Consider the following 15,928-nt stretch of genomic DNA (forward strand, 5'->3'; position numbering starts at 1 on the left):
ACGCAACGATGATTTTTTTCTACAAATCATAAGGATATTGGAACATTATATTTTGTTTTTGGTACTTGAGCTGGTATAGTAGGAACTTCATTAAGAATGATTATTCGGGTGGAGTTAGGTCAACCAGGAAGATTAATTGGGGATGATCAGATCTATAATGTGGTAGTTACAGCTCATGCTTTTGTAATAATTTTTTTTATAGTAATACCTATTATAATTGGTGGGTTTGGAAATTGATTAATTCCTTTAATATTAGGTGCTCCAGATATGGCTTTTCCTCGAATAAATAATATAAGGTTTTGATTACTTCCTTTTTCGTTGACTTTATTATTAACTAGGGGTATAGTTGAGAGAGGAGTTGGAACAGGATGGACTGTTTACCCTCCTTTAGCTTCTGCTATTGCTCATGCGGGAGCATCTGTAGATTTAGGTATTTTTTCTCTACATTTAGCAGGTGTATCTTCTATTTTAGGTTCAGTAAATTTTATAACAACTGCTATTAATATACGAACAGTAGGGATAACCATGGATCGAATACCGTTATTTGTTTGATCAGTGTTTATTACTACTGTTTTATTATTATTATCTTTACCTGTGTTGGCAGGAGCTATTACTATATTATTAACAGATCGTAATCTAAATACTTCTTTTTTTGATCCAGCAGGAGGAGGGGATCCTATTTTATATCAGCATTTATTTTGATTTTTTGGACACCCTGAAGTTTATATTTTAATTTTACCTGCTTTTGGTATAGTATCTCATATTGTAGTTCAAGAATCAGGTAAGAAAGAGGCTTTTGGGACATTAGGTATAATTTATGCTATAATTGCTATTGGTATTTTAGGTTTTGTAGTATGAGCTCATCATATATTTACGGTAGGGATGGATGTAGATACTCGGGCTTATTTTACTTCTGCTACGATAATTATTGCGGTTCCTACTGGTATTAAAATTTTTAGTTGATTAGGAACTCTTCAGGGAACGCAAGTAAATTACAGTCCTTCTTTATTATGGGTATTAGGCTTTATTTTTTTATTTACTGTAGGGGGGTTAACTGGGGTTGTGTTAGCTAATTCTTCTATTGATATTATTCTTCATGACACTTATTATGTAGTGGCTCATTTTCATTATGTTTTATCCATAGGGGCTGTGTTTGGAATTTTTGCAGGTATTGTTCATTGATTCCCTTTGTTTACCGGTTTATCTTTAAATCAAAAATGATTAAAAATTCATTTTTTTACTATATTTGTGGGGGTAAATGTAACATTTTTTCCTCAACATTTTTTAGGTTTAAATGGGATACCTCGACGTTATTCAGATTATCCCGATGCTTATAGGGCATGAAATGTTTTATCTTCAATTGGTTCTATTATTTCTTTGGTAGCTGTGTTAGGATTTGTAATTATTGTTTGAGAGGCTTTTATTATAAGTCGAAAAAGATTTAGATCTCTTTTTATACCTACTTCTATAGAATGACAGCATTCTTATCCTCCTGCTGATCATACTTATTCTGAGATTCCATTAATTTCTAATTAATTCTAAAATGGCAGATAGATGTATAGGATTTAAGCTCCTACAAGGAAGGTTTCTTCTTTTAGAAATGGCAAGATGAGGAAATTTAGGCTTTCAAGATAGTGCTTCACCATTAATAGAGCAATTAATTTTTTTTCATGATCATACTATAGTTGTGTTAATTTTAATTGTTACATTTGTGGGGTATATTATATTTTATTTATTTTTTAATTTTTTGGTTAATCGTTATTTATTGGAAAGACAGGAAGTTGAGATTATTTGAACTATTCTACCTGCTATTATTTTAATTTTTATTGCATTTCCTTCTTTACGACTTTTGTATTTATTAGATGAAATTAATAATCCTAGGATTACTTTGAAAACAATTGGTCATCAGTGATATTGAAGGTATGAATATTCTGATTTTTTAGATTTAGAATTTGATTCTTATATAGTAGGAACGGTAGATCTTTCTGAGTCTGGGTTCCGTTTATTAGATGTAGATAATCGTGTAGTGTTACCTATAAACTCTCAAATTCGTATACTTGTTAGGGCTGCTGATGTTATTCATTCTTGAACTGTTCCAGCTTTAGGTATAAAAGCTGATGCAATTCCCGGTCGGTTAAATCAAATTAGGTTTTTTATTAATCGGCCTGGTTTATTTTTTGGTCAGTGTTCAGAAATTTGTGGGGCGAATCATAGTTTTATACCTATTGTAGTAGAAAGAGTTAGTGTAAATAGTTTTTTGGATTGAGTTTCTTCATGTTTAAAATCTTCATTTGATAACTTAAAGATAAGTGTAAGCCTTTTAAGCTTGAAATAGTAATTTACTTCAGATGAAATAAAAATTAGTTAATATAGATATAATATAAGTTTGTCAGACTTAAGTAATTGAATAAATATTTTTATATGCCTCAAATATCCCCTCTTTTTTGAATAAATTTATATATTATGTTTTTGTTGAGTTTAATTTTAGTATTAGTTGTACAGTATTTTTTAGTAATTTATTGTAAATTAGATCGGGTAGGAAAAATGGATCGGGAGATTGAGAAAATTTGAAAATGATAACAAGATTATTTAGAATTTTTGATCCTTCTTCAAGAGTTTTTTCTCTTCCTTTAAATTGAATTTCTACTTTTTTAGGTTTGTTATTTTTACCTTTTATATATTGAGTTTCTCCTTCACGTTGAGTTATAATATGATTAAAGTTTACTAATATATTATATGGTGAATTTAAAGTAATTTTAGGAGTAAAAAATATTGGTTTAAATGTGCTATTTGTATCTTTGCTTACTTTAATTGTGTTTAATAATTCTTTGGGCCTATTACCTTATGTATTTACAAGTTCAAGACACTTAGCAATAACATTATCACTTGCTTTTCCTTTATGATTATCTTTTATAGTTTTTGGTTGAGTTAATCACACTCAAGAAATATTTGCTCATTTAGTGCCTCAAGGTACTCCAGGAGTATTGATGCCTTTTATAGTTTTAATTGAAAGTATTAGGAATATTATTCGACCTGGAACATTAGCAGTGCGATTAGCTGCTAATATAATTGCTGGTCATTTATTATTAAGGCTTTTAGGGGGAATGGGTTCTTCTATACCTTTAAGAATTCTTTGGGTTCTTATTATTTTGCAAATTCTTTTATTAATATTAGAGTCTGCTGTTGCAGTTATTCAATCATATGTATTTGCTATTTTAAGTACTTTATATGCTAGAGAAGTAAATTAATGTCAAGACATACACATCATACTTACCATTTAGTGGATATAAGACCTTGACCTTTAACTGGTTCAATTAGAGCTATAATATTAACTACTGGGTTAATTAAGTGGTTTCATCAATTTAGGGCAGATTTATTGTATTTAAGATTTGTAGGTGTAATTTTAACTATAATTCAATGGTGGCGTGATGTAGTTCGTGAAGGTACTTATCAAGGATTACATACTGGGGCTGTGATAAGAGGATTACGTTGAGGTATAATTTTATTTATTTTATCAGAAGTTTTATTTTTTTTCTCTTTTTTTTGGGCATTTTTCCACAGGAGCTTAGCTCCTGTGGTAGAGGTTGGTAGATTTTGGCCTCCTAGAGGTATTCAACCGTTTAATCCTTTCGGTGTACCTTTATTAAATACTACAATTTTATTGTCTTCTGGGGCTACGGTAACTTGATCTCATCATGCAATTTTAAATTCTAATCATAAAGAGGCTTTACAAAGGTTGATATTAACTGTTATATTAGGGTTGTATTTTACAGGGTTACAGGCTTTTGAATATGTGGAAGCATCTTTTTCAATTGCCGATTCTATTTATGGTTCAACTTTTTTTGTGGCTACTGGGTTTCATGGGCTTCATGTTATTATTGGTTCTTCGTTTCTTTCAGTATGTTTATATCGTTTATATAAGTGTCATTTTTCTTCTTATCATCATTTTGGATTTGAGGCCGCTGCTTGATATTGACATTTTGTAGATGTAGTGTGGTTATTCTTATATGTATTTATTTACTGATGAGGGGGTTAATTTTTTAGTATAAATGTATATTTGGCTTCCAACCAAAAGGTCTAGAGTCTAGAAAAATTAATTTATATTTTAATAACAAGTGTTTTATTTACTTTAGTAGTAAGGATATTAGTAATATTAGTAGCTTCATTATTATCTAAGAAGGTTGTAGTCGATCGTGAAAAAAGTAGACCTTTTGAGTGTGGGTTCGATCCAAAAGGAAGGGCCCGATTACCTTTCTCTCTTCGGTTTTTTTTAGTAGCTGTAATTTTTTTAATTTTTGATGTTGAGATTACTCTTTTAATACCTTTGGCTTATATTATCAGGTTAACAAATATTTTTACTTGATTATTGGCGGGGTTGATATTTTTATTAATTTTACTTGTTGGTTTGTATTATGAGTGATTGAAAGGTGCTCTGGAGTGGAATGAGTAGAGTTGTAGTCAATTATGATTTATGATTTGCAATCATAAGGTATCGGTAGATCAACTTTATAAATTAGAAAGCGAAGATTCGCGTTTAGTTTCGACCTAAATTTTGGTAATAAGCCTCTAATTTGTTTTTAAGGTGTGTAACATATTACATTTTCGCTGTAAAGTTGAAGAAGTTTCTTCTAAAAATGTTCCCCCCTTTCTGAAAGGGGAACATTTTTAGTTATCGAATTTTATTTCTTGAGTTGATAAGTGTGTATTAAATTATTTAAAATTAATATAAAATAATAAGATTTTTATTTTAGAAGGGGGCAGAATATTTTTTTAAAGCACATATATATATTACCTTATCTAAATAACAAAAATTAAATTTAGTATAAATAGAACGCAATCTTATATTAAATTTCTCTCTATATTAGTTTAAGGCTACCTACAGGAAAAAATGTAGTAAAAGTACTCTTCGTCAGAAAAGAGTACTTTTACGTAACATTTTTTTCTTGAACTAAGTTTTTATTATTTAGACTTCCGTTAATCCTCTCATTATGCTTTGGTATATCTCAATCGAAGCTGATTTTTATAATATTTATATTCTGATAAATAATAATAGAAGATAGAAGACCTTAGACGCTAGAATCTTAAGGAAATGAAAGAGGTAGCCCGATGTAGTTATTTCTAAATATATAATATTATATAAATTGAGAAAAATCAACATAATTTACTATAAATCAAGAATATGATAGTAATGTTTTAATAAATTATTTTACTGGGGGGGCAGAATAAGACTAATCTTTTTAAAATTGTATTATCCATGAAAATTCTTAAAATTAATTAGATGTATAAAATTATTTGGAATTAAAGTGAAAAAATAAAATTTATGTTGGAGGGGGTGGAACAAGATTGAATTAGTATATATATATAAATAACTTAATAATAAAAATAAATTTTTTATAATAAAGCATTATTTTATATATATAGAATTAATTATACTTTTTTAAATTTTATTATATAAAAAATATTGAGGAAGATTATCTTCCTCAATATTTTTTATAATATTTTAATGTATTTTATGTTAAAATTTATTTTTATTAAAATAAATTAATTTAATTAAATTGTATTTTAGTGTAATTTATTATATAAAATAATATATATATTAATAACATAGCATAATTTTAATATAAATTAAATGTATATATATGTATTATAAAGGTTTAAAGTTATTATTTGGTGTAATTAAAGATATGAAGAGATTAATAAATTTATTAATGTTATTAATTTTTAAAATTGAATTAGATGTATGAAATTATTTGGAATTAAAGTGAAAAAATAAAATTTATGTTGGGGGCTGAACAAGATTGAATTAATATACATGTATAATTATATTATACATAATGGAGTTTAACCCATTCTTAGAAGATCAAAACTTCTCGTGCTGTAACACTTACGTATAATGAACTTTGAACGGAATTAAACCGCTCACGAAATAAGTTAGAAGCTTTTTCTTAACCAATAAATTTCCTTAATAGGAAATAATTTCAATTTTTCCATTAACAGTGGAATACCTCTTTTTGGTTTCTATTAATATTTTCTTAAATTTTAAGTTGTGAGTTTATTATTAGTTGAATTATATTTTGGTGAATTATGTTTAATAAAGTTTGATTTTTGCTTTGAGCTTTGTTTTATAATTATTTAGTATATGTAAATTTTGGTGAAATATATTTGCTTAAAGTATAGTGTATATAGGTATGCAATATTTAATATTATCAATAGGAGAAATCTTGAGTTAGTAAATTATAATAAGTTTGACAAAATCTTGTGCCAGCAGTCGCGGTTATACTTGAAAATTAAATAAAGTATATTAGTAGATTAATAAATTAATTAAAATAAGAGTTTATGTTTATAAAAAGTGAAATTGGGTTATAAAATATAAAGACTTATTTGAAAATTAAGGTAGTGAAACTTAAAAAACTAAGGTATGAATTAGGATTAGATACCCTAGTACACTTAGACTTAATTTATAAATACTAGAATATTAGGAGTTATGTTCTTTAAATTTAAGAAATTTGGCGGTGTTTTAGTCTAGTTAGAGGAACCTGTTTTATAAACGATACAACACGCATTATTTTACTTATTTTAGTTAATCAGCTTGTATACCGTCATTATAAGATAATTTAGGAGAAAATATTATTGAAATCATATTATTGAGTATATTAGATCAAGGTGCAGCTTATAAATAAGTAAATATGGGTTACAATAAAATTTATTTAATATGAATTAAGTATTTAAATATATTTATGAAGGAGGATTTAATTGTAAGAAAAGGAGTAGTGAGATTTTTTGATATAAGCTCTAAATTATGTACATATCGCCCGTCGCTTTCATTTAATGTGAAATAAGTCGTAACATAGTAGGGGTCTGGAAAGTGTCTCTAGAATTACAAAGTAAAGCTAAAAATTAGCATCTCATTTACACCGAGAAGGTTTGTCGTGTAATTCGATATATTTTGATTATGAATAGTTGTTTAGTGTAGTTAATATGAAAAAGATTTTTTAAATATAGTAAATTTAATTGAATAATATTAAAGACTTAGTATAAAATACTGTAAAGGAAATTTGAAATAATTTAAGATTTAATAATAAAAAAGTAATATTAAAGTTATGTATCTTGTGTATAATAGATGTTTAAATTAATATAATTCGGTTATGTATCTCGAAAAGGAAATAGCTAAATTAAAAGGTAAGTTTTTGTAGCAGAAAAATTTATAATTTTATTTTAGAAGTGAAATATTAATCGGGTTTCTTAATATCTAGTTTTTTAAGAAGTGAATTTAAATTAGCATTTTTATATATTTATAAAAATAGTTAAAATAAGGGGGATTAGCTCTTTATTATTTAATATTATAAAAAAATATTTTTAAAGGATTTAACTAGGCTTAAAATTAGCCAGGTTTATAGGGTGTTATAAGTAAAATTTAGGTTAATAATATTTATATGTTTTTTAATTGTTTATTAAAAATTATTTAGAAATAGTGTTGAAATAGGTATAATGAGTATATTAGTATATAATTGTGTTTGAATTTAATTTAAATTATTAAATTATTTTTATGTATTTAAATATTTCTTTAAGGAATTCGGCAAAAATTATTTCTGCCTGTTTAACAAAAACATGTCTTTATGGAGGTTTATAAAGTCTAACCTGCCCATTGGGAACTAAAAGGCCGCGGTATTATGACCGTGCAAAGGTAGCATAATCATTAGTTTTTTAATTGAAGGCTAGAATGAATGGTTGAACAAGAAATAATCTGTCTTAAATTAATATATTGAATTTAACTTTTAAGTGAAAAGGCTTAAATAATCTGGAGGGACGATAAGACCCTATAAAACTTTATATTTATAATATAGTAGTTAGTTTTATTTAAGGGTATTATTTTAGAGTATTTGGTTGGGGTGACAAGGATAAAATATTAAATAACTGTCTTTTTTTTTTACAGTGATGTTTGGTTTAATGATCCTAAAAGGGATTAAAGATTAAGTTACTTTAGGGATAACAGCGTAATTTTCTTTAAGAGTTCTTATCGACAAGAAAGTTTGCGACCTCGATGTTGAATTAAAAGTTCTTTATAGAGTAGAGACTATAATAGAAGGTCTGTTCGACCTTTAAAATTTTACATGATTTGAGTTCAGACCGGTGTAAGCCAGGTTGGTTTCTATCTTTCAGGATTAATTGTAGTTATTTTAGTACGAAAGGATTAAATAACTAAAAAATTTTTGAGTTATTTTGGCAGAATATGCGTTAGATTTAGAATCTAATAATATAGGGAGTCTATAAATAATAAAAATGCTTGGTCACGGGGGGGTAATATTGGTTATAGTTGTTAATTATTTAATTTTAATTATTTGTGTGTTATTAGGAGTAGCTTTTGTTACTTTGTTGGAACGAAAAATTTTAGGTTATATTCAAATTCGTAAGGGGCCTAATAAATTAGGAATTATAGGTATTCTGCAGCCTTTTTCTGATGCTGTGAAGCTTTTTTGTAAGGAGAATATAAATTTGAGAATATCTAATTTTTTACCTTATTATATAGCTCCTGTATTAAGTTTATTTATTTCTTTAATTTTATGAAGGGTATTACCATATAGTAGGGGTTTATTTAATATAAGTTTAGGGGTATTATTTTTTATATGTTGTTTAAGTGCGGGTGTATATCCTATAATAATAGCTGGTTGGGCTTCAAATTGTAAATATTCTTTGTTGGGAAGTTTACGCTCTGTTGCTCAAACTATTTCATATGAGGTAAGTTTGGCTTTAATTTTATTGTCTTTTATTTTTTTAATTGAGAGTTTTAATTTTAAGGATTTTATTGTATACCAGGAGGAAGTTTGGTTTTTATGGTTAACTATTCCATTAAGAATAGTGTGATTTGCTTCTAGTTTAGCTGAGACTAATCGAACTCCTTTTGATTTCTCTGAGGGGGAATCTGAGTTGGTTTCAGGGTTTAATACTGAGTATAGAAGGGGCGGGTTTGCTTTAATTTTTATAGCGGAATATTCAAGTATTTTATTTATAAGGATAATTTTTAGATTGTTTTTTTTAGGCCCTGATTCTTTGAGAATTGTTTTTTATATTAAAGTGGTAATAATTAGGTTTGTTTTTATTTGGGTTCGAGGTACTTTACCTCGATTTCGTTATGATAAACTTATGTATTTAGCTTGAAAAAGCTTTTTACCTGTTTCTTTAAATTTTTTAATTTGGTGTATAGGTATAAAGATATTATTTTATACTTGATTTTTAGTATTGTAGTAGATCGAAGGATAGTTTAAGGTAAGTAAAAATATTAATTTTGGATATTAAAGATATTCTTTTCTTTCGATATAAAAGTTGGAGATACTCCTATTAATGCTTTCAAAACATTTGTTTTTTATAAACTAAACTTTAAATTTAATCATTTATCTCATATTATTGTAAAAATTGGGTTAATAATATAGTATAAAAAATAGAGTGTAGATAAAATTTGTCCTGTTAGAATATAAGGAGTTTCTACTGGGCGTGCTCCAATTCATGTTAGTAGTACTACTACTGAGACTAAATATCAGAAAGTAATTTGGTTAATAGGGTAGAATGTTCTTCTTCGGAAAGTAGAATTGTGAGTAAATGGTAGAATTATTAAAATAGCAATTGAAGCTACTAAAGCAATAACTCCTCCAAGTTTATTTGGAATTGATCGTAGGATGGCATAGGCAAAAAGAAAATATCATTCAGGTTGAATATGAACGGGAGTTACTAAGGGGTTTGCTGGAATAAAGTTATCTGGATCTCTAAGGAGGTAGGGATTAAGAAGGGTTAATATAATTAAGGCTCAGAAAAGTACAATAAATCCTAAGATGTCTTTAAAGTTGAAATAAGGGTGAAAGGGGACTTTATCTACAAATGAAGAAACTCCAAGTGGGTTATTTCCCCCTGTTTCGTGTAGGAATAAAATATGAATTACTGTTAAAGCTGCAATAATAAATGGAAATAAAAAATGAAATGAGAAAAAACGAGTTAAAGTGGCGTTGTCTACGGCGAAGCCACCTCAAATCCATTGAACTAAATCTGTACCTAGGAAGGGAATAGCAGAGAAGAGGTTAGTAATAACTGTTGCTCCTCAGAAAGACATTTGCCCTCAGGGTAAGACGTAGCCTAAAAAGGCTGAGGCCATGGTTAAGAAAAAAATTAATACACCAACTATTCAGGTATGAAAATAAGTATAAGAACTATAGTATATTCCTCGTCCAATGTGGGAGTATAAACAAATAAAAAAAAAAGAGGCCCTATTGGCATGAATGGTACGTAATAGTCACCCATAGTTTACGTCTCGACAAATGTGGATAGTTCTTGAAAAAGCTATTTCAATATTAGGGGTATAATGTATAGATAGAAATAAGCCTGTTATAATTTGAATAACTAAACATAATCCTAATAGTGAGCCAAAATTTCATATAATTGAAATATTTCTAGGAATTGGTATATCAATTAATGATCTATTAATAATTTTAAATAAAGGATGAGTTTTTCGTAAGGGTTTAAACATTAGTTATTTACTCGTAAGGGCCTGGAGTGGACGTTGATAATTTTTACTACGGCAAATAAGGTAAGAAGTAAATATGTAATGATAAATAGAGTAAATATTATTGATGAGGAGTTATAAATAGTTCTTGTTATTAAAGGGGCATTTCTAAATTTATAGGGGAATATAATAGAAGAACTTCTAATTCTATATTTAGAGCTGGTTAATAAAGGGTCGACAAGGAAAGAAATAAGACAAATTATGGAAATAATAAATGTTAAGGTAAATAAGGTGTTAAATGAGATTCCAAATATTTCGTTTGAGGCTAATGAGGCTACATAAATGAATAAAACTAATATTCCTCCTAGGAAAATTAAGAATAGAATGTAGGAAAATCAGAATGAATTATTAGAAAATCCAGAGGTAATACAAATAATTAGGGTTTGAGTAAATAATGTCAACCCTATGGATAGGGGGTGCACTAACCGAGTGAATAGAATGGAGATGAAGACGGTAGTTGAAATAAAAATTAAAATAATTTTAAAATTATATTTTAAAGTCTTAAGAATAGTAATTCAATTTTGATTTACAAGACCAAGGTTTTTTTTAAACTATTAAAACTAATGAATACTTTAAATTTAGTTTATATTTGTTCTTTAGCTATATTGTTTTGTGGGGGATGATCTTTTGTTTCTAACCGAAAACATTTATTAAATACTTTGCTTAGATTAGAATTTGTAATATTAAGGGTATTTTGGATTATAGTTTTATATATTATAAGAGTAGGTATTGAGATATATTTTGTATTATTTTTTTTAACTTTAGGAGTTTGTGAAGGGGCATTAGGGTTATCTTTATTAATTTCTATTGTATGTTCTCATGGTAATGATTATTTTGGTAGATTTAATGTAGTGTAATGATAAAATTTTTACTTATAAATATAATATTATTGGTTTTAATTAATAATTGGGGTATTGTACAATTAGCGTTGTTTTTAATATGTTTTTTAGTGTTTTTAGGGTTGGGCCATGATTTTTATATATTTAATTTAGGAATACAATTAGGGACAGATTATTTAAGTATAATTTTAGTGATATTAAGGGTTTGAATTGTTGTACTTGTTATTTATAGAAGTCAAATAGTAAAAAAGACAAATAAATTTAGTTGTTTATTTTTATTTTTAAATTTAATTTTATTATTTGCTTTAGTAATAACTTTTTGTTCTATAGATTATTTAATGTTTTATTTAAGGTTTGAAAGTTCTTTAATTCCTACTCTAATTTTAATTTTAGGTTGAGGATACCAGCCTGAGCGAACTCAGGCTGGTATTTATATATTATTTTATACATTATTTGCTTCTTTACCTTTATTGGTGTCTTTAATTAGGTTGTATATAGTGGGGGGTAGTTTAATAATAGGGTTAGCTAAAGTAAGGGAATCTGAGTTAGGAATGGTCAGTATTTTATGGTATTTTTTTACTATACTGGCATTTGTAGTAAAACTCCCTATGTATTTATTTCATTTGTGGTTACCTAAAGCTCATGTTGAAGCTCCTGTAGCTGGTTCAATGATTTTGGCAGGTGTTTTATTAAAGTTAGGTGGGTATGGTTTAATTCGTGTATTAAGAATGTTTACTGAAGAAAATAAAATATTTTCTTGAGTGTGAGTAGGTATTAGTGTCTTAGGAGGTGTTTTTGTTAGAATTTTATGTTTACGGCAAGTGGATATGAAATCTTTAATTGCTTATTCTTCAGTAGCTCATATAAGATTAGTCTTAGGTGGTTTAGTGGTGTTTAGATGATGGGGAATAAATGGTGCTGTTATTATTATGGTAGGACATGGATTATGTTCGTCCGGTTTATTTTGTTTATCTAATATTATTTATGAGCGATTAGGGAGTCGTAGTTTATTAATTAACAAGGGGTTATTAAATTTAATGCCTTCTTTGGGTTTATGGTGATTTTTATTAAGTATTAGGAATATAGCGGCTCCTCCTACGTTAAATTTGTTAGGAGAAATTAATTTAATTATTGGAATAGTAAGTTGAAGAAAAGTAAGGATAATTGGGTTAATTGGTTTGTCTTTTTTTAGGGCAGCCTATACTTTATATTTGTATTCGATTAGACAGCATGGGACGTTTTTTAGATCATTGTATGCATGTTGTTCTGGTAAGCTAAGGGAGTATTATGTTTTAAGTCTCCATTGAATTCCTTTAAATTTAATAATTTTAAAGAGGGGTTTAGTTTTACCTTTAATTTAATTTAAATAGTTTAAAAGAAAATATTGATTTGTGGTGTCAAAGTTATAAGAATTTATTTTAAATAGTGGTTTGAAAATTCTCTATGCATTTAGTGAGGTTAGTTTTTTTAATTGTAAGTTCTTTATTGTGTTTAAGTATATCTTTAATGAGATTACAGAATTTGGTTAGGTATGTAATTGAGTGGGAATTATATTCTTTAAATTCTTCTTCTATTGTGGTAACTTTGGTATTTGATTGGTTAAGTTTTATATTTTTAAGATTTATTTTATTTATTTCTTCTATGGTTATATTTTATAGGGGGGGATATATAAGGGGAGATAAACATTATAATCGTTTTATATATTTAGTACTTGCTTTTGTTATTTCAATAAATGCTTTAATTGTTAGGCCTAATTTAATTAGTATTTTATTAGGGTGAGATGGGTTAGGGTTAATTTCTTATGTATTAGTGATTTATTATCAGAATGAAAAATCTGCTAATGCGGGAATGTTAACTGTTTTATCAAATCGGGTAGGAGACGTAGCAATTCTTTTAAGTATTGCTTTGTTTTTTAGAATGGGGGGCTGAAATTTTATGGTTTGAAGATTATATACTAGTGAAGATATAATTTTAATAAAAGTATTAATTGTTGTGGCTGCTATAACAAAAAGAGCACAAATTCCTTTTTCTGCTTGGTTGCCAGCTGCTATGGCAGCTCCAACACCAGTTTCTGCATTAGTACATTCGTCAACTCTGGTGACTGCTGGTGTTTATTTATTAATTCGATTTAGGCCTATTTTTGAAGGGGCTTCGGTTCAATCTTTTTTATTAATTATTTCTTGTACAACTATATTTATAGCAGGTCTAGGGGCGAATTTTGAGTATGATTTAAAGAAGATTATTGCTTTATCTACTCTGAGTCAATTGGGGGTAATATTAAGAGTTTTATCTTTGGGGTTTCCTGATTTAGCTTTTTTTCATTTATTAACTCATGCTTTATTTAAGGCTTTATTATTTTTATGTGCGGGGGTTGTAATTCATAGTTTGGGAGATTATCAGGATATTCGTATAATGGGGGGCTTGATTATTAGAATACCTTTAACTGGTGTTTGTATAAATTTATCAAATTTATCTTTATGTGGTATACCTTTTATGGCTGGATTTTATTCTAAAGATTTAATTTTGGAGATAGCTTTTATAAGTAATATTAATTTTATTAGGTTTATTATATATATCTTAGCTACTGGTTTAACAGTAAGTTATACTTTTCGTTTAATTTTTTATAGGCTTACTAGAATAAGGCATATTAGAAATATGAGGGGGATTAGCGATAATGATTTTATTATAACTAATCCTATGGTAATATTAAGATTAAGTTCTATTTTAAGAGGAGCAAGATTATCTTGAGTAATATTTCCTGAATATTATATAATTTGTTTAAGGAGGTTTATAAAAAGTTTGGTATTATTATTATTATTAATTGGTTCTTTTACTGGATATATATTAAATATTATAAGTTTAAATGAAACTTTAAGTAGTTTAGGTTTATATTTTATTAGAAGGTTTTCAGGATCTATGTGATTTATACCTTTTTTATCTAGGGTAAAATTAAATTATTATATTTTAAAATTGGGAAAAAGGTATGATAAAATTGGAGATAAAGGATGATCTGAATATTTTGGGGGACAAGGAGGATTTAGTGTAATTATAAAAGGTTCTTATTATTTAGAAGTTACTCAGGGTAATATAATTAAAATTTATATAAAGAGGTTTTTTTTATGAGTGACTATTGTTGTTATTATGTTGGTTTTAATTTAATTTATATAATTTAAAATTAGAATGTTGTGTTGAAGCCACAGCAGTGGTGTATACCTATAAATAATATGATGCCTGATAAAAGGATAGTTTTGATGTGACTAATTATGTAAAATTTACTCATATTATTGAAAGATAAGCTAAGATAAGCTAATGGGTTCATACCCCGTGAATGAGATCAATTTCTCTCTTTCCGGTGGTTTCTCCTTTTAGAATACTCTTTTTTTTTACTTTAGTTTTAGGGTTAGTATTATGTATTTCTTCGGATACTTGATTTGGGGCTTGAGTGGGGTTAGAGTTAAATTTATTATCTTTTATTCCTTTAATTTCTTCTAGAAGTAACCGTTATAGTTCAGAGAGTATTTTAAAATATTTTTTAGTGCAAGTTTTGGCTTCAATTATAATTATTTTTTCAGCTTTATTTATTTTGATGATGGTAAATTTAAAGATAGTATTTTCTTTGTCATTATTATTAAAATTAGGCGCAGCTCCTTTTCATTTTTGATTTCCTCAGGTTATAGAAGGATTAAGTTGAATTCAAGCAATTATTTTAATAACTTTACAAAAAATGGGGCCTATAATTTTATTATCTTATTTGGTTTATGATAAGTGAAGTTTAATTATAATTTTTACTTCTGCTGTAGTATCTGCTATTGTTGGGGCTGTGAGGGGCTTAAATCAATTATATTTACGAAAGATTATAGCATTTTCTTCTATTAATCATATATCTTGAATATTTTTTGCTATAATTTTAAGGGAGTATTGTTGATTATTATACTTTAGGGTGTATTGTTTACTTTCAATTTTGGTTATTATAAATTTTTATTTTCAGCAGGCTTATCATTTTTCTCATTTAGTTAATAGTAGATTTCCTTTAATACCTAAGGTTGTGTCTATAATGAGTTTATTTTCTTTAGGAGGTTTACCTCCTTTTTTAGGGTTTATTCCTAAGTGATTTATTATTCAGGAAATAATTTTTAGTAATTATTTATATCCTTTATTAGTACTTTTAATATGTAGGTTGGTAACTCTTTATTTTTATATTCGTATAAGGATTTCTTTTTTGACTTTAGTATTTCCTTTTAGGGGTTGAGTTACAAAGGATTATGAAGGAAATAAAATTATGAATATGGTAATAATTACAAATTTTATTGGGATATTAGTTCCTTCAATTTATATAATATATTAAGACTTTAAGTTAATTAAACTAACATCCTTCAAAGTTGTAAAAAAAAGAATTTCTTTTAGGTCTTAAAGTTTTAGTGTTAGCACATTTTCAAATTTGCAATTTGACGTTTTTAATTATTACTATAAAACCTAATAAAAAAGAAAAATCTTGTATCTAAATTTACAGTTTAGCGCCTAAAGCTCGGCCATTTTATTT

The 15,928-nt window shown here is 27.1% G+C and overlaps 13 protein-coding genes across 13 annotated transcripts, besides 25 other annotated features; 11 read left to right on the forward strand and 2 right to left on the reverse strand. All coding sequences in view use genetic code 5, as the record gives it.

Moving 5' to 3' along the window:
• On the forward strand, positions 1-1,536 carry COX1 (cytochrome c oxidase subunit I; the record flags this gene model as incomplete). Its single annotated transcript has 1 exon — positions 1-1,536. A coding segment is annotated over one exon (1,536 nt), but the record flags the coding sequence as incomplete, so codon positions are not given.
• Position 1,537: 1 nt separating this feature from the next.
• Positions 1,538-1,600, forward strand: a tRNA (tRNA-Leu).
• COX2 (cytochrome c oxidase subunit II) lies at positions 1,601-2,288 on the forward strand. Its single transcript has one exon. A coding segment is annotated over exon 1 (688 nt).
• Positions 2,289-2,352, forward strand: a tRNA (tRNA-Lys).
• A 2-nt stretch (positions 2,353-2,354) lies between these two features.
• Positions 2,355-2,421, forward strand: a tRNA (tRNA-Asp).
• Positions 2,422-2,580, forward strand: ATP8 (ATP synthase F0 subunit 8). The gene has a single exon. It carries the CDS (start codon positions 2,422-2,424, stop codon positions 2,578-2,580), a length of 159 nt encoding a protein of 52 aa, YP_005296389.1.
• Positions 2,574-3,248, forward strand: ATP6 (ATP synthase F0 subunit 6). The gene has a single exon. It carries the CDS (start codon positions 2,574-2,576, stop codon positions 3,246-3,248), a length of 675 nt encoding a protein of 224 aa, YP_005296390.1.
• On the forward strand, positions 3,248-4,036 carry COX3 (cytochrome c oxidase subunit III). The gene has a single exon. It carries the CDS (start codon positions 3,248-3,250, stop codon positions 4,034-4,036), a length of 789 nt encoding a protein of 262 aa, YP_005296391.1.
• Positions 4,035-4,096, forward strand: a tRNA (tRNA-Gly).
• On the forward strand, positions 4,097-4,450 carry ND3 (NADH dehydrogenase subunit 3). The gene has a single exon. The coding sequence runs from the start codon at positions 4,097-4,099 to the stop codon at positions 4,448-4,450; it is 354 nt and encodes a 117-aa protein (YP_005296392.1).
• Positions 4,449-4,509, forward strand: a tRNA (tRNA-Ala).
• Positions 4,510-4,511: 2 nt separating this feature from the next.
• Positions 4,512-4,573, forward strand: a tRNA (tRNA-Arg).
• Positions 4,574-4,637, forward strand: a tRNA (tRNA-Glu).
• Positions 4,638-5,825: a sequence feature (control region).
• Positions 5,826-5,893, reverse strand: a tRNA (tRNA-Gln).
• A 1-nt stretch (position 5,894) lies between these two features.
• Positions 5,895-5,961, reverse strand: a tRNA (tRNA-Ser).
• Positions 5,962-6,025, reverse strand: a tRNA (tRNA-Asn).
• A 69-nt stretch (positions 6,026-6,094) lies between these two features.
• Positions 6,095-6,880, forward strand: an rRNA (s-rRNA).
• Positions 6,881-6,950, forward strand: a tRNA (tRNA-Val).
• Positions 6,951-8,212, forward strand: an rRNA (l-rRNA).
• A 2-nt stretch (positions 8,213-8,214) lies between these two features.
• Positions 8,215-8,277, forward strand: a tRNA (tRNA-Leu).
• A 24-nt stretch (positions 8,278-8,301) lies between these two features.
• ND1 (NADH dehydrogenase subunit 1) lies at positions 8,302-9,243 on the forward strand. Its single transcript has one exon. It carries the CDS (start codon positions 8,302-8,304, stop codon positions 9,241-9,243), a length of 942 nt encoding a protein of 313 aa, YP_005296393.1.
• Positions 9,244-9,248: 5 nt separating this feature from the next.
• Positions 9,249-9,313, forward strand: a tRNA (tRNA-Pro).
• A 2-nt stretch (positions 9,314-9,315) lies between these two features.
• Positions 9,316-9,378, reverse strand: a tRNA (tRNA-Ser).
• CYTB (cytochrome b) lies at positions 9,379-10,513 on the reverse strand. The gene has a single exon. A coding segment is annotated over exon 1 (1,135 nt).
• On the reverse strand, positions 10,513-11,028 carry ND6 (NADH dehydrogenase subunit 6). Its single transcript has one exon. It carries the CDS (start codon positions 11,026-11,028, stop codon positions 10,513-10,515), a length of 516 nt encoding a protein of 171 aa, YP_005296395.1.
• Positions 11,029-11,046: 18 nt separating this feature from the next.
• Positions 11,047-11,110, reverse strand: a tRNA (tRNA-Thr).
• A 2-nt stretch (positions 11,111-11,112) lies between these two features.
• Positions 11,113-11,406, forward strand: ND4L (NADH dehydrogenase subunit 4L). Its single transcript has one exon. It carries the CDS (start codon positions 11,113-11,115, stop codon positions 11,404-11,406), a length of 294 nt encoding a protein of 97 aa, YP_005296396.1.
• Positions 11,406-12,749, forward strand: ND4 (NADH dehydrogenase subunit 4). The gene has a single exon. The coding sequence runs from the start codon at positions 11,406-11,408 to the stop codon at positions 12,747-12,749; it is 1,344 nt and encodes a 447-aa protein (YP_005296397.1).
• Positions 12,749-12,813, forward strand: a tRNA (tRNA-His).
• ND5 (NADH dehydrogenase subunit 5) lies at positions 12,814-14,547 on the forward strand. Its single transcript has one exon. The coding sequence runs from the start codon at positions 12,814-12,816 to the stop codon at positions 14,545-14,547; it is 1,734 nt and encodes a 577-aa protein (YP_005296398.1).
• Positions 14,547-14,610, forward strand: a tRNA (tRNA-Phe).
• Positions 14,610-14,672, forward strand: a tRNA (tRNA-Ile).
• Position 14,673: 1 nt separating this feature from the next.
• Positions 14,674-14,740, forward strand: a tRNA (tRNA-Met).
• Positions 14,741-15,733, forward strand: ND2 (NADH dehydrogenase subunit 2). Its single transcript has one exon. It carries the CDS (start codon positions 14,741-14,743, stop codon positions 15,731-15,733), a length of 993 nt encoding a protein of 330 aa, YP_005296399.1.
• Positions 15,732-15,798, forward strand: a tRNA (tRNA-Trp).
• Positions 15,799-15,862, reverse strand: a tRNA (tRNA-Cys).
• Positions 15,863-15,927, reverse strand: a tRNA (tRNA-Tyr).
• Position 15,928: the final 1 nt, after the last annotated feature.

Source organism: Procambarus clarkii, mitochondrion (genome assembly GCF_040958095.1).
Source record: "Procambarus clarkii mitochondrion, complete genome".
NCBI lineage: Eukaryota > Metazoa > Arthropoda > Malacostraca > Decapoda > Cambaridae > Procambarus > Procambarus clarkii.